Raw genomic sequence first — 18,107 nt, forward strand, 5'->3', positions numbered from 1 at the left:
TCCAAGACTACAAAGTCTTTTGATTATTGGGGTATTATAACTTCTTGAAGTTGTTAAATTAATTTATTCTCACCTTGGTGTTTATTTTGATGTTCTACTCATTTTATAATTTTATTGATATGTTAGCAAGGTGATTTTGACAATTACATACACATAAATTGAGTAAATATTTAATAAAAATATTTATAACTTAGATATAAATAAAATTAAATAGTCAAATATCCTTTCCATATGATACATCCTCCGTCACAATTTATATCTCAGTGTTTGATTGGTACGAAGTTTAAGATACGTTTACCAAATCATTCTTTTTAAAGATTGATTTTTACCTCCCCCAGAATAAAGTGTTAGTGAAATTCAATAAGAATGAAATGAGAGTGATGTCATTAAAAAGTAGTAAGAAAAGAAAAGAAATACTCTTTCTTTTCAGTTGATATGAGTTGCTTTTCTTTAGTCTTAATGATAGTCACATAAGCATTTATCACTTATTTTATATCATAATTTAAAAATAAATTATTTTCTTACACTGTCTATCAAATCAAGTTAACTCATATAAAATGAGACGGAAGATTCAATTGAATGTACTAATTTGAGAAAACAGTGGGCGAAGCGTGGGAAGCCAAAAACATGTAGCTGTCTGCTTCTGCCAGAGATTTAACCGAAAGTATTTTGGCTATTGAGTAACCTTTAAAGCTACTTTATAATCAACAAAAGAATATAAATATGAAAGAGTCATCATTCCAAATTCAGCCTAAATTAAAGTTAACCACACAAAATAAAATAAAATCAAATTGTACCATTCTATTGCCGCAAATACAAATGTGTGGGACCAGTAATTTCAATATGCCAATTATTTTTATTCGAAGTACGAGAATCACATATCTAATTATTTTTCGAAGTAAATTTAGTCAAATATATTCTTTAAGGAATTTTAAACAGAATTTTTCTATATTTATAGAAATATTTAAATTATTAATTAAATCAACACGTGAATTACTTGTTTACTTTGTAAAAGAAGCAACTGTAGCATTGATAAAGTGGAGTTTTTCACATGCATAAACCATGGGCTTCAGGCGGACTAGGAGTCGAAGCTTTATGGAGTGAGGGTATAATAAGCGAAAAATATTTTATTTTTTTGATTTGTCAAAAATGACAAGTATCGATGAAGTATTATATTTATGAGATACACTTATAAATTAGACTTAAAATAAATAAATTGAGTGTATTTGCTACTAATTAAAAATTATCGCTATGTATTATAATTTTTTTGGAAATATTACTCCCTTTGTCCCTAATTACTTGTCCACTTTTGAATTGACACCTATTAAGAAAACAATTATTGATATAGGGAGTTTACCATTTTACCCCTATTAATTATGAAGTAGATGAATTAAAAACTTAAGATTTTAAAGAAGTTCTACCTTTTTCAAAGTAATTAATTAATGGTTTAATAGGTAAAGATATTTTGTCCTTTCTTGATTTGTCAAAATTGACAAGTAATTAGGAACAACTAAAAAAAAGAAAAGTGAACAAGTAATTAGGGACAGAAGGAGTATTATTTAAGTAATTATAGATGATATGTTTGTTGTGTCGAGTAATTTTTTCTTATGTAAATCGTTTGTTAATTAGGCGTACGGTAGATCTAACCAAAGCCCATATATTGTTTAGAAAGAAGTAACCGTACATATTTATAGTCCTTTATTAGTTTTCAGATTAAACAAATGGTTTAGTCCACGTATTAATTGTATAATTAATTATTGAAATTATCAATGCGATAAATGAATATGTAGAAACTATTATGTGAAAAATAATATTGTATTAAATATTGATTATCTTATAAATAATATAATTACATAAATATGTTTTACAATATCAATTTGTATATAGAACATCAACTCTAACTTTGTATATAACTCAAAAAGTTATCCAAATCCATCTTTTTTGTTAATTTTTTTTTTCATTATTATTACATTAGGATGAGGATACCATGCTACTAGTAAAGTTTGAATCATTATATTTACTGAGGAAAGTAATCTATCGAAAATCATCTTGACAAATTATATTTTTCTTTTATTTGGAAAATGCAACAAAATTACATTATTTTATCCCTTTAGAGTATCTTTGAATTCACTTATGAAAAGTGAAAACCAGTCTATCGTTAGTTCATGCATTATTTTCCGCGTAGACGTTACGCACGGAACAATATTTGAACCATTGCCTTTCGATGAGCCGGCCCACTTGACTGCCTAAATGCGTGGTACAAGAAGATTGGATTTAAAATTTAAAATTTGATAACGATTTTAAGTTAATATATAATAATAAATAAATATTTAAATATACTTAACAAATATTTTAATTTATAGAAGATTTGAGAATTTTTTTTTATCAAATTTCTATTTCATAGATCAAATTTTAGATCCGTCACCGAATATCGATAGTTTGATACACATTACACACGGACACGGTATCTTGTGTTCATCAACATCACAACTTTCGGCGATGAAGACAAATTATTCTGGCGTTCAGGCCCACCTTATGTTCATCTTTTACTAATGAATGCTATATATAGTACTTTTGATCTTATCCAAATTTTCATTTTTCCTTTGCTTTGTTACTTTTGTGGAGATCTTAAGATTAGAATGAATAATTAGCCAAAAAAATAATTACAATAAGTTAATTTACTATGAACTCTGCTGGCTAGATCAAGAACATCTTAGTGTGAAACAGTAAAGTTGATTTTTTAGAACTAGAACAAATTCATAGATTTTATGAATTTTTTTTAGAATGACCTATAATAGTATTTTGGATATTATTTTAAGATACGTATAGAAGTTTTAGATCCTTGTTAGAAAGTTAGATAGATTGGTCTTGTAATGTTCTAGAGAATCAAATATTTATTAGTATAAATTATAGAATAATTTAGATCTTGACGTAATATCTAGAACCATCTATAGATAAATTTAATAGGGGATGATATTGTATATTTGTATTAAAACCAAATCAAAGAGTCTTCTCATGAAACAAAGTTTTCATATCCAAAATACACATTTCTCTTCTAGCTTTCTCTTCTTTAGTTGAGTCTTCTGATCTTAGTTAATGATCTTACGCTCGTAGAAGGTTTTCACAAATTTGCTTTTCTTGTGATATCCTCTACTCTTAGCTCAATGTTTAGAGGTAAATGACAAATCTATTCTTATATTATGGAGTACTCCTTAGTAATTCTGTTTACTTTTATTTGTCATACTTCACTTCACTAAAATTAATTTTGACTAATCTTTGAAGCCAGATTAAATTAGATCAATCTAATATTAAAATTTAAAATTTTAATATTAAATGAAAAATACTAGTATAAAATTGCACTATTTTCATATTAATATAATTTAAAAAAATACATCTGATACTCTCGAAAAATGAAAGATGATATATAAAAAATAAACAAAGAGAACTTTTACGAAGGGAAATATTTAACTAACCAATTGTTAACTACTAACTACTCCTACTAACTATTCTACTATATTATAAAAGAGAGTTTAGGCTCAAGTATAATATATAATATTCAAGATTGGGACTTTTCCCAATCTTGAATATTATATATTATACTTGTGGGACTTTTAAAATTCTATTTTATACCCAAGTATTCTACTATATTATAAAAGAGAGTTTAGGCCCAAGTATAATATATAATATTCTTTCTTGAATATTATATATTATATTTATTATATAGTAGAACTTGGGCATAAACCCCCTTTTGTAGAATATATATATATATATCACAAATGGAAAAGTTCCAATCAAGGAAGCAACATATATCATTTACAAATGACTTAAAAAGCTTTAAAATATTTAAAAGCTATATAATAACATAGGTTGACTCTCAGAATTCTATCAGGCTCACATATATTGAGACAGAAAAATAACACATATCATTGTAATATTACTAAAAAAATATTATAAATAATAATAATTAACAACTTAAAATATCTGAAAGACATTTTAAAAGGGTTAATTTTATAATTTTATCCATATCACATGAATTAGGACAAAGTGACCAGTAATGTACATTATTTCAAAGTTACATAAAAATATTATAAATCACAATAATTAATAACTCCAAACATTTAAAAAAAAAATGAAAATTTGGATGACTCTCCAAATTTCATTTTTGTCACATAAATTGAGACAACAAAAATAACATATATTGGGTCCATTTTAATTTATTTGTCTTATTTTTTAAAAATTTTTATATTTAAAACTATCATAAAAATACTATAAATCATGATAATTGACAACATAAAATATTTCAAAATGTTGTATGTGGGTAGTCTTATTATACCTTAAATAGCGTCAAAGAAAGTACAGGTTTATGATAAAAAAACTTATTCTTTTATCCACGCAAACAATCGCTTCAAAAACTCAATTATTAGTCCCAAAATATACCATTTATATTATTGGGCCTGTGCATAGCACGGGCAACATTATCTAGTACTTCTAATAAAATTCAGTGAACAGCTAACTGTAGTTAGTAGCTAACTCATATCGAACTACACTATAGGGTAGTTTAGTGTGAAGAATAAACACAAATTGTCTTGGAATAAATATTTAGTGACACTTAATTTAGTGTTTGGTTAGTGCTGCTCCCAATTGCACACGCAAGTGTACGCGGTCGCGCAAGTAATATAGTGGCTCTTAAAAGAACCAGATTATCGAACCCAAAGGACCTGTCAATTAACTATTTTTACTAAATTATACTTATCTAATTTATTTAGTTAAGAGAACCAAAAGAGAAGAATGTAAGTACAAAATAATAAAATTACTTACAATAGTTGAAAAATCTCAGGGCTGCAGCATGTATTGGATTTCATGTATCATATTTTTAGCTTAGAATTCACTTCAGTTGTCAAATTATTGGTTTATAGGGTTGATAGTATGGTCCGGGTGGTTCGCCTCTCGCTGCCTACCCCAGTTAGCCATCTAACTACATCGTTGAGCGGGGATAGATAAACTAACTGGCGAGCATTTATATTTCATCCTATTTCGTAACCAAGTAAGGCGTTCGTCTGAGCGTCACTCCTGAACACTAATCACCTCAATTTAATGGGTGGACCGAGCTCTCTATATTCTCTGGTCTATCTAATCCCTCCTCGTTCGATTTTAAGATTAGACACTAGATTTATTTTATGGTGTGCAAGCATAAAGTAGTAAAACAAGAATATAGAAGTAATTTGGATTGACAACCGAAAATCAATTCATAAAACCTCAAATAATCAACATTGAATCCGTAGCTATAGCCCCAGAACAAGAGTTTTGGCTACTAATATCTAAAAAAATAAGAAGAAGAAAAGAACCCTAAAAAGTATTGATGACTTTAAGTGTCTCCTCCTTATTCTTGATACCTCCCATAATTATTTATATGAACTATTTATAGATATAGTAAACTCTAAATAAAATAATTGATTCCAAAGCAAATTAGGAATCCAAAATCGAAACCAAAAGGAATTGGAATTCCTCCCGTGCGTAAAACACTGTAGCCGCCATGTTGGGTTGCTGTTACCGTTATCGGCTGCCACGTGGCAGCAGCAGCAATCTTGCTGCACCTTTTCCTTATGCATTATTATATTGAATTTATTTCATTAAGCTGTCTGCTTGATTTACTTCTCAACCTTCCATCTTTACTTCGTTTTAGCTTCAAACTTCTTTAATTTTACGTTAATTTACTCCTACAAATAAAATACACTATTTAGCACAATTCATAAAATTAATGCTCAAAAAAGACAGATATAAATAATAAATGTGAGACAAATAATGATTAAAAATATGTATTTGGCCTCACATCAGTTAGAAAGTTTGAGATAACTTATCCCAAAATTAATAAATAGTATTGAGATAAGTTATCCCTCCCAAGCCATCATAATTTATGATGGATAAGTTTATTAAATGACAAAACTATCCTTCAAATCCTTTAATTAAGAAGTTCCATCTAAAGAGTACTTTTGGTTTTAGTATTGACAACATTTTGCTGGATTTGTTTGGAGGCTTCAAAATGGAGATATTTTTAAGTAAAATAGGCTATTGGTTTTACATGGTAAGGCAACTCTTCTTTTTGTTTTTATTTTTTTAGAGGTTAAATCCTATTTTTTTCTGTTTTTTTTGTTTGTTTTCCAAAGCGGAAATTGAGTTTTTCGGGGGTTAAATCCTATCATACATAAAAATAATTAAGCTAAATAAGATGGATGATTTGTTTTAAAAATAAATAACTAAAACTCTATAAAAAAAATATACACACAAAAAACTAAATTAGAGGGTATTTTTGTAAACAAACCACTTATTTCTAAAAATGATGTAATAGTTATTAATTTTAGTAGAACAAACCAAACAATCAATAAGAAATAAGGTCAGGATAACTAATCCCATCATAAGTTATCCCATCATAACTTATCCCATAATGGTTAAATTGTTACTCCCTCCATTTCATATTAAGTTAATTTTTGAGGTGTTTCACACCCTTTAAGAAAAGTAGATTAAGACATAAATTGAATCTAGTTTTCCATTTTTACCCTTATTAATTATTATTAAATTTATGATTAAAATAACTAAATATTAATTAATCACTAATTCCAATGCTAACTAATGAAGGATAAAATTGGAAGAACACTTTAAAAGTAGTCTTGAAAACTGAACAATTAAGTTAATTTTAAAAATAAAAAATGCCTCAAAAATTAACTTAATATGAAATGGAGGAAGTAACTTCTATACATGTGGTCTGACGTGGAGGTGGTTTGCACGTTTACGCAATTGAATTCGAATTAATTTTATTTTATAATTTAAGGTAAAATTAATCTATTTTTATTAATTGGATTTCTTCCGATGGACCACTCCTACTTTTGGAGTTTTCGATCAAGTTGATACGTTGTTGTCTTAGTTAGTACACCTCATTTTGATTTATATGATAATGTTTAATTCGATACGAAGTTATTAAAGAATAAGAGAAAAAATTTAGAAATTTAGGTTTGAAAATAAATTATAGATATTGTGGCTATAAATAATCCTATTAAGAACATGAACATAGAGTTAAAATTATAATTTTCTTCATTTTAATAGTTTAAGAAAATAAATAATTTTTTTAATCTTGTAGTCTTAACTAAAAATATGTAAAATGTATCTAATGCTCATTAATATTAGGGATAAGGGTCTGAAAAATACCCCAATTTTGGTCGGATTTGCTGTTGCGATACTAAACTTTCATGATAACCTATTACCTTCCTAGACTATTTAATACCGTATTTTAAACATATATGTTTGTCCACGTGGATATAAAAAATAATGCAAAATTATAAATAGTAATGTGTCCACGTGGACACATATATACCTTTAAAATACACTATTAAATAGTTCAGGAGGTAAAAAATACGGTATTAAATAGTCTAGGGAGGTAATAGGTCCTTATGAAAGTTTAGTATCGCAACAACAAATCCGACCAAAGTTGGGATATTTTTCAGACCCTTATCCCTTAATATTATAATCTTAAACATGTCACATAAAAATTTAAAATTAAATAATGGTCAAAAAATAAAACATATTTCTTAATTAAACATACAAAAAAAAACGTATAAATTAAAACGGCAATTACTTAATATATAAATATATCATTCTTTTTAGATTGAATTAGAACAGAGATAGTAAATTTCTCATGCAGTGAAATTAGGTGTTAATCCAAATGTCATAAAATCCTTAAATTAATTTTCTTAAATTTAACCAATAATATACTTTATTGTTTAGGTCAAATGACAAGAGGGATTGCTGTAGTATTTCTCGTATCAAACATTTATGCATCGAGATTTAAGGTCCATCGCAAGGGCCAATTTGATCTTCTTCCTTAGAGATCTGAGATGAGGAAATTCTAGGAGAGCCGCCGACTTTAATTACCATCCCTAATACATGTCATTCAAGTCAAAATTTGAAGGATTAATGAAGAAAAAAGAATGTGTCTAAGAATTAAACCTCATTTTTATCTAAAAGTATTTCATAAAATTAGTATTAGCTTATAAGTTTTTAGTGAGAACAATGATGGTAGGGATGAAACTTGTTAACTCTATTTTTTTATACTTTACTTTATGTAATTACATTGAATATATATTATTGTCCTAATATTAACTTACAAGATTTTAGTTATATATATTATGCTTATAATGGTATAGTTACGAGAGAAATTCATCTTGCTATTGCAATCACATTATTACGAAAATAATGCATTTAAAAGAAAAAGAAATAATATACTACTTATTTTTAAAAATGGTATTTTTGATTCAAAAGTAACAATGAACATTTTTGAGTCAGAATATTAATGACAGAGATATTTTTGAATCAAACTATTTTGAGTAAGATATTTTTATTTAATTTCACATAATTTAAAAATATTTGTATTTCCATTTTATAAATAGTGAAATCTTCTATGTAGAATGCATAATAAATGAGAGTTATTTACAATGTGGTTAAACCAAGTGACAAGCTATTGAAAAGTCAAGTAGTAATTTTAGGACAAAATTAATAAATACGGTAATAAAAGTTTTTAAGTGAAAGAATAAAAGTAATTGAATTAGAAAATAACATTAGGCTTTTAAAAAATAATTTATTTTCCATTAGCTTTAAAATAGAAACAACGGGAAAAAAACTCTAAATTAACTCTTACTATTTTATAAACTTATTATTTTTCAAATATATTTTAAAATAAATTTGAATATATTTGATTTAATATTAAATTAAAAGATAAAGATATAGAAATAATAATAGTAATAATATTTTATAGCTACATATATGATGAAAGAGAATAGTTTGTAATGTGGTTAAGCCAAGTGAAAGCTATTGAAAAGTTATTTGGTGATTTTAGGACAAAGTTAATATACTTTGTATTAGCTTTTTTATAATTTGAAAAATAAAATGTATTTGAATTCAGAATTATTAAAATTTTAGGAAAAAAAAGATTTTTTAGTTAGCTTAAAAGTAGAAACTAATGGCCGAAGAGTTCTAAATCAACTCCAATTTTTTCATAAACTTATACCATCAAATATTATAAAATATATTTTGATTACATTTAATATTAATACTTGATAAAAATAAAAATATGATAATAATAAATAAATAAAATTATAGCAGCAGTAGTAGTAATATTAATAATAATATTAGCAAAAAAAATTTAGAAAAGATAAAAGCAACCGAGAAGAAAGAAAAAATATAAAAGAAGGTAAATGAGAAACGGAGGGAGAAAACGTAGGAAAAAATAAAAAATTAAAAGATTTACACCTGCCTTTTAATTTATGTTAGTTGTTTTTTAAGAAAATAACAAACCTAACAAAAGAAAAAAAAAAATGAGAAAAGAAACAAAAAACGTATGGAAAAAGAATTATTTCATTGATTTTTCAAATATTTTTTTCAATTCAAATATATAGCTTATGAGAAAATATGCATTGTATTTAAAAAATAAATAAGAATAAGTAAGGTAATAAAAATATCTTCTTTCTAAAAAAAGATATGATATTGAATTCAAATTTAAATGATGTTTGAGTCCAAATAGAGGTCTAACTTTTTAACCTCTCTTATATATATTTCTACAATGTTATATAATGTTAATCTCCATTTTCTTTTTTCATCATTGATCATTAACTTTATTGGTGAGTTTACTACATTCTCCATATTCTTTATTTTCTAGATTTTTTAAAATATTTTTATTTTTTATATGAAGATGATGGATTGTCGTATTATAAGCAGTATTACAAGCTAAATTGCTTGCTACTATATACCATCTTGAATTGAAGTAAGTAATTTTTTCATTACAATTTTGTTCGTTTATGTTTTTTCATATATACTAAATACATCCGATTACGTAAATAAAAAATAAAAATCACCTTTACTTGTAAAATTTAATCAAATTGATATAAATAATTTTTGCTGCTTACAATATGAACGAGGAACATGTAATCTTCATGCATGAACCACTTATGGTCCTTTAAAAGTGGAATTAAACAATTAGTACTACTTGAATTATTTGAGATGCAAATATACTACACGATACTTTTATAATTAGATTTTTTTTTCATGTATGTATATGATTTTTTCTATAGGTTTATTATATTTAGTTTTTTGATAAAGCATAAACATAGAAATTTAACCATTTACAACAATCGAAGATGGTGAATTGGATGTGAGAATTGATCGGTAGTGAACTGGTGGTTCCTATCTATCGATATTACTCAATGTCATTGTTATGTTGTAAGCAACAATAAATTTTGGAAATAATTCTCTCAATTCAAATATATAGTTTATTAAAAAATATGCATTGCAATTGAAAATCAAGATTAAGAAAGAGTAACAAAAAAAAAGTCCTTTTTTAAAAAAAAAAATTGAATTTGAATTTAAATGATATTTGAGTTGGAATAGAATTCTAACTTTTCTCATTAACTTGAAAATAGAAATCCATAGCCAGAAGAATTCTAAATTAACTCTTACTATTTCATAAATTTACCTTTTTCAAATTTTACAAAATAAATTCGAATACAGTTGATTTACTATTAAATTAAAAGATAAAGAGATAAAATTAATAATAATAATAATAATAGTTATAATAGGAATAATTAATAAATAATAGTAATACCTGCCACAATAGTAATAATAATAAAAATATATAAAATATAACCAACAAAAAAAGAAAAAGAAAAAATGAAGATACACGAGGGAAAGATGAAAAACAAAACATAGGAAAAAATAAAATATCCTAAATATTTATCTCAATTTAAATATATAATTTATTAGAAAAATATGTATTATATTTTCAACAATCTAGGATAAGGGAGAAAAATAAAAAGATCTTTTTTCAAAAAATAAAATGATGTGGTATTTAAATTTTAATTTAAATGAGATTTTAGTTGGAGTAAAGTTCTAACTTCTTAACCACTTTTATATATACTCCTACAGTGACATATAATATTAAGCTTCCTTTTTTTTTTCTTATTGATCATTAGCTTTGTTTGTAAACTTATTTACTACATTTTCTAGAATTTGTAATTTTTAATATTTTCTTTTTTTACATGTAGATGAGTGATGATTGTATTACACGTTAATTCTTTTGCTGCTATGTACAAACCTGAATTGAGGTAAGTAATATTTTTTATTCTAATTTTGTTCGTTTTTTTTTAAAAAAATTAATACATTTAATCACGTAAATGAAAAATGAAAAATCTCCATTTATTGAGAATTCAAGTTGAGCATTTTAGCTTTTAAAATGTTAACTTTCATTGTTATTTTTGTATTATTATTTTATTTAAATAATGCTCGAATTTTTATTTTTTTAGGTGATGGTCTATTTGTTTAATATGATGTTGCAAGAATTTTTGGATGAAAACAAAAGATTGTGGAACTAAGTCACTAACAACACAATAATTTTTTTTATCATTTATCATCTATTGACTTATTTAAGATGTTCTTTTGATAGTCATCTAGATAATTGATTTTCTTGTTATTTTATTAATTATTGTGAAATTTTATACAGGACATCTTGCCGACTTACACGTACATTAAATATGTAAGTTGTTCAACTTTTTATTTGAATTTTATATATATATATATATATATTGAAATTTAAAGAATATATATACATATTCTAATTGCAAAATATAGGGAAAAACTAATTTAAAGAGATGACAAATGTACGTTAAAGAACAAAAGCACATAGAGAAATATTCTTAGAAAATGCTATTTTTTTCACCAACTCATTTTTTTTCACAATAAGTCATTCATGTTTAAGTATATTTCTCCAGGTGCATGGACCAAACCCCACATCATCTATTTATACTACTATTTACGAGAGACTAGCAAACAATTTGCACAATATATATATTATTTTATATTATAATAATAATAATAATGTATTCAATATATTTTTATAAATGGAATTAAGAAAAAATAAATGTATGCAAATTTTATTTTTTATAGAGATTTTTTTTAATCTACGCTCTATTTAACATATTACCGCCGATGGAAAAAAAGAAGAAGACATCCATGATGGTGAAGCACTTTGCCGCCGTTCACTTTAATATCTTTTACTTATTGTAATTAATAATTTAATGATATATATAAAGGAGAATAACACTTTTAGTCCTTTGATTATTAGTGAATTTTAATTTCGCTTCTGGTAATATATGAGATTTTAGTTAATTAAAATTTATATTTTTGACATTTTGATGTGAAAAATATTTGGTATTTAAATTATTTTAAAAGTATATTACAATTAAATATAAAGTAACAATACAAATTTAACATAACATGTGAGTAATTAAACACTAGGTGAATAACACTAATAAATGAACACAAATTGACTCGGCATATCAAAATTATAAGAAAAACACATAAGTAAATTCTAAAAAGTTATAAATATTCAAAAGCAAAAATAAATAGAAAACATTATTCAAATAATTCAAATTAAATGTACTTAATCAAAATATCTAATAACACAAAAATTAAAATTAAAAATTTATCAATATTCAAGGATCAAAAAAGCTATTGACTCATGATGATTTCATTTTTCTCGATTTTTTTAATTGGGCAGGTTTTATTATATTTGCAAAGTGGGACCCACGTATGATATTCTGAACAAATTAGACACTTCCTTCATTTATAATAACCCTACAAATTAAAAGGTCGAAGAATATTGTATTTTTATTTCGAAAAAAAAAGTAAAGAACTATTTTTAAAAAAATCCTAAATAAAGTAGAAATAGGAGAGGAGGAGAAACATTCACTGGCATCCATAAAAAAAAAACCAATTTATATATTTCAACTTCCCCACTTCTCTCCATTCATAACAATTTCTATATATTTTTTTCATCTCTCTAAAAAAATCCGCATTGGTTCTTTTTCTGGAAAAGTTTCCATAAAAATCTTGTGTTTATGTGTCAGAGAATTTCCGTTTCATTGTCGGTAAAGGATATTGGATTTATCAGGCGGTTTCCGTTGGGTTTATAAATCATCATTGGGTTTATACATTCGGAAAATTTTGTATGTTCTAATAATACGTTTTTGTTGAATTGAATTGAATTATGGGAAGGAAGAATAGAGGAACAACGAAAGGGAGGGTCTCAAGACTTGGAGCTTATGCGATTGCTTCGTCAATCGATGAACCCAATTCGATTTCTTGTACCACCTTCAATATTCTCGCACCCATTTATAAAAGACTCAATCATGAGGTTGGTTTCAATTGCCATCATTGTCTGTTTTTTTCTTTTATGATAAGGGAATCGCAGCCGCTACCCTTTGGGTGTCGCGGGGTAATATGGCAAAACCCGTGCGACGAGTTTGATAAGAAGGCAAGGGGTTTTGAATTTGAGACCTCCATTATGGAAGTCTCAATCCAAACCATCTGAGCCACCCGAAGGGTAGTTTCGTCTGTTTTGTCCTGCGTTTTGTTTGGGTTAACGATCTGTTCTGTTTCTGAGAACTGTTTCTGTTTGTTTTATGGGGATTTTAGGACCAGAGTTGTAGAGAAAGCGATTACAAGGCGAATTGGTTGAGCAGGAACAATAGGATATTGGATTGGTTGTTGTTTGAGAGGTCTTCCATTATTTGTCTTCAGGTTAGGAGTTTTAATCATTTTTTTGTTTATGAATTTGGCTTGTTTGTTGTTGATGATATTGAAGATTGTTAAATTGGTTTACAGGAATTCTGGGTTGGTAATGAAGAACTTGTTGGTATGTATGATAAGAGGCTCGGAGATGCAGGATATAATAATTTCAAGCTTGCACGAACCAATAATCGTGGTGATGGTATACCTCTTTCTTTGTTCCTTCCCTTTTATTCTATTTTATTCACACCTCCTGAAAGAAGAAAAGTTCTTTTTTTACCTGTACAGTTTAGCCACCCCACCCCCCTCTTTGACTAAAACCCGGTAAAATCAGTTAATAAGTACAAATAATTTCTTAAGCATTTTTTTAGAATCTAGAACTTATGAATTCAAAATTCTAGCCCCTTATATATGTATATAAATATATATTATGCCGTAGATGATTTAGAATTTGAAGTTTATGGTTCCCAATAATATATCTCAAAATAATAAAAGTACTCTTTTATATGCTATGTGCCCAAATGGGTCAAACCCCCCATTTAAAGGCAAATTAAGTTTAAGTGATTCGTTCACTGTAGTAGAACCAAGTGATTGTTTTGTTATTAGGTACCGAGTAGATATTTCTTATATATTTTAATAGATTTCTCGATATAAATACTATCTCTGATTTTTAACTAAATCATTACTTTCAAGTAGGGAGGCTGTTTTCTAATTTGTTGATATAAATTTTTGCTGACCTCAATGCAAAGTGCGCAGTATTGCTTTAGGTCTTTGTTATGTTGGGTGGATTCTTAATTCTTAATGATTCATTGTTGAATTGCTTCATGTCTTCACCTGATATAGGTCTTCTGACGGCTGTTCATAAGGATTACTTCAAGGTTATAGCTCACAGAGAGTTGCTTTTCAATGATTTTGGTGACCGTGTTGCTCAGCTATTGCATGTTGAACTACTTGCACCTTTTGCACAATGTCGAACCAATAACGTTCGGCAAGAAATGTTGATAGTGAACACACACCTTTTGTTTCCTCATGATTCAAGTTTCTCTATGGAACGACTGCGACAGGTACATCAATCTTTATACGGTCATTTTTCTCAGTAGCAGAGTGAAAATCTCTGGCAAATTATACTGATACATTTGTCTCAATCATGGTATACTTGCACAGGTCTACAAGATATTGCAATATGTGGACTCATATCAGAAAGAAAATAAGCTTAACCCCTTGCCAATCATTCTGTGCGGGTAATACATCAACTACCTTTTTGTTTGTTTGTTTTTGGATTTCTAATGTCACTGGTCGATTTTGCTAAATCTTTTGTTAATTTTGAAGTGACTGGAATGGGAGCAAGCGCGGCCATATTTACAAATTCCTCAGATCTCAAGGATTTGTATCATCGTATGATACTGCTCACCAGTACACTGATACTGATGCTCAAAAGGTCCCTTATCTTTCATTGTTTATGCTACTCTTGACCCCCGACATTGCAAACCTCCTTTGATGCTGATTACTTTTTTTATTTTGCAGTGGGTGAGCCACCGTAATCACCGCGGAAACATCTGTGGTGTGGATTTTATATGGCTTTTGAATCCAAATAGCTACAGGAAATTGCTGAAAACAAGTTGGAGAAATGCAATTTTCAGTATGTTCAAGGTAAAGATAATGTTCTCTTTTCCTTTAGTAGCTGGTCGTTGGGCATTATCTGATTATATGTTGAAATCATGATTGCAAAGCATTCCACTTTGGTCACAATAGGAAGCTGAAACTTGATGCAGATTCCTTTTATTCAAACTTGTTGCTCTAATGATGTTTTGCTAAGGCAGTTGCCAATTTTGAGATTTTGTTTTGGTTTGGTTGTTTCTTACAACTACTATGATTACATATATGCTATTTTGTTATAATTCCAACTTTTTGTGAAATATTGTTGTGAAGGATTTGAATCTTGTGGTTTTTCTCTGAATTAGTTCCTGGTCCTTGGTCCACTTTATTTTGCACATGAACGTATGTATGACATGTTTTAGTTTGTTCAGCATAGTAAAAGAATGAAAATTTCTTTTTAGAGGGTACTTTATCTAACTATTGCTTCAATTTCAGTATCAACTTCGTCGTGCCTCGTTGACTGAGAAAGATGCATTTGCTTTCCTTAAAGCTGACAGTGATGGTGATTACATTACATATTCTGGGTTTTGTGAAGCACTCCGGCAGGTACTTTCAAGTCATGAACTCATACATCTCTCTACCTTTGTACATGTGCTGCAGTCTGCACACATGTGGATTGAACTTCCAGATGATTTTCTGTTCTTTCTCTTATTCTATCTTGTGAAACGATGCTAAACATTTGTACCCTGACCCACAGCTTAATTTGATTGGACAATGCTATGGGCTGACCGCTGAGGAGATAAACGACTTGTGGTTGCAAGCAGATATAGATGGAAATGGAGTTCTGGATTACAATGAATTCCAGGTATTGACACTCGGTGATTTACAGAATTTCTACTGTTCTCTTCCGGGATTGAGTTATTTCTTATTTGTCTATTTATTCACATAATTCACGAGTTGATTTATTGTAAAACTGCAATGAGATTGTTTTAAACTTGAAGGCACTTTGGCTGATAATTGATATCACGGATTATTAAGAATATAGCAATCCTACTAGTTACTGTATTTGATTTAATGGTGTGATGTATATTTGTCTTAGCATCAAACAGTCTACAATTGACTTAACTTTGTATTATATTAGATTTAGAAGCAATTTATCTTCACGTAGGAATAAAATGTATCTAGATCCAAATGACTTTGAAAAACATACACAATTGAATCATATTTTTGATTTTTAAGATCCAAATGACTTTGAAAACATACACAATTGAATCATATTACTGTTTTTTAATAGCAGCATCGGGTATGGAACCCCTCACGGTCAGAGCCAAGAGATGGTATATGCGATGAGTCATGGGATGGCATTGTTAGTGATACAGAAGAAACAATTGGTTTTAGTGTCAAGAATGCAGTTCTCTTCCCCACCGAAGCTGAGAAAGGAACATGGCCCGAAGATTATTCACTTTCTGATCACGCCAAACTTACTGTGGTATTTTCACCTGTAAGAATGCTATGCTGTCAATTGTCCCGTTAGTTTCTTGAATGTTGATTGCCTTGGAACTGAATTTTAAGTAAAAAAGACTTGAGGGTTGTAGCCAGACTACAAGATTCTAAAACTGCTGCCTGAGTTCTCGAACTGGGAGACTTATGCTTGCTTCCAACTGAGCTCTGCTGAAGATAATAATACCATCTTGAGGCACACATAGTGTATCTAAGTAAGATAGTACAAGAGGGTGCCCAGTCTTTCGGAAGAGATATGGCTGATGCCTGGATCTTGGAGTTCATTCAAAGTGTCTATTCATGTCGATCAAGACTTACTCTAGCGTTCAAGTATAATGCCATAATGGGGTTCATGTCGGCATTTCCTCTTCTTACTCTCTACATGTTCCATGCTCGTATATAACGGTAGAGGTGGAAGTATATAGAGTAAGTAGGAAATGTAAATATTTAGTTTTAATGAAAGATGTAGTAGCTTAGAGACGATCTTCTTTGTAGTCGTCGACTGAGCATTTTGACTGCTGCAATGTTCAGTCTGATAATATCATTGTGTAATATAATACAGTTGCAACAACTATTGAAGTTGCTTAAACATTTTCAAACTAAAATGATATTTTTGCACTGGGTTTGTTTTTATTGATGCATTTCCTTCCTAGAAGAAATTTTAATTCTGCACTTGAGTAGCATTTTTTGAAATGTAATTCTACTCTTGGCACATAAGTAGAATTTTTTTACTTTCTGCACATAATTCTGTCTCTTGAAGTGACAGATCTTAGGTAGGGGAACCATTTTGATTGATGAATTATTAGCTCATTAGTTGTTTTGATCAGTAGCATGCGAGTTTACCACTTTACTCCGTCACCTGAGATCCAAGTAGCACTGGGAAAAATTTCTTGTTTCCTTGCAGCTCAGAAGCAAGCTACCTCTCGCCTATATTAACCCCTTGAGCATGTTCTTTGTACAAGCAAACAAAGAGCTAGTAAGAGCCGGAATGGAAAACTATATGTATTATTGAATCCAATTTGAAGCTCTTTCAGACAAGCAACCTCGATTTGTCCAGTACTATTTTTGACTAATCCAAATTTGTGTACATGCAGGGCATGTAAGTTGTAACTGAAAATAATAACTTAGTGTAGCCTGGTGCACTATTATCTCCTTTATTGTATGCCATCACAAGAAGTTATCTCATGACCTCCTAATTATGTAACAACAATTATTTTATTATTGCAATATTCTCGTCTTGTAATAATTGAAAATAAAAATAGAGAACCATTTGTGTATCGATGGTATTGGTAAACAAAATTATGAAAAGAGGAGTGATTATCATAGTCCAAATACAATCATTGAACCCCCAACATATAGTACGAATCTTTTTTTAAAGGCATAATACATAAACATGACCCTTAACT

General features: G+C 28.2%; 1 protein-coding gene across 2 annotated transcripts; it reads left to right on the forward strand.

Annotated features, from left to right (window-relative positions):
• The first annotated feature begins 12,806 nt into the window (after nt 1–12,806).
• LOC125858514 (uncharacterized calcium-binding protein At1g02270) lies at nt 12,807–17,182 on the forward strand. Of its 2 annotated transcripts, none has more exons than XM_049538311.1 (10): nt 12,807–13,231; nt 13,513–13,617; nt 13,702–13,807; nt 14,449–14,669; nt 14,770–14,846; nt 14,935–15,043; nt 15,130–15,255; nt 15,697–15,807; nt 15,959–16,066; nt 16,496–17,182. In XM_049538311.1, exons 1-10 carry the CDS (start codon nt 13,085–13,087, stop codon nt 16,733–16,735), a joined length of 1,350 nt encoding a protein of 449 aa, XP_049394268.1. In that variant the 5' UTR covers nt 12,807–13,084; the 3' UTR covers nt 16,736–17,182. The 2 variants fall into 2 exon arrangements, with proteins under 2 accessions (XP_049394268.1, XP_049394269.1); XM_049538312.1 differs by having other exon boundaries at nt 16,499–17,182.
• The last annotated feature ends 925 nt before the right edge of the window (nt 17,183–18,107 follow it).

Source organism: Solanum stenotomum, chromosome 3 (genome assembly GCF_019186545.1).
Source record: "Solanum stenotomum isolate F172 chromosome 3, ASM1918654v1, whole genome shotgun sequence".
NCBI classification, from domain to species: Eukaryota; Viridiplantae; Streptophyta; class Magnoliopsida; order Solanales; family Solanaceae; genus Solanum; species Solanum stenotomum.

Excerpts from the sequence above, each read along its gene's own strand:
- LOC125858514 (XM_049538311.1), top strand. The coding sequence starts at position 13,085 with ATGGGAAGGAAGAATAGAGGAACAACGAAAGGGAGGGTCTCAAGACTT. Across the intron at positions 13,232-13,512 it reads ATAAAAGACTCAATCATGAG|GACCAGAGTTGTAGAGAAAG; the intron begins GTTGGTTTCAAT and ends TGGGGATTTTAG. Across the intron at positions 14,847-14,934 it reads TTGCCAATCATTCTGTGCGG|TGACTGGAATGGGAGCAAGC; the intron begins GTAATACATCAA and ends TTAATTTTGAAG.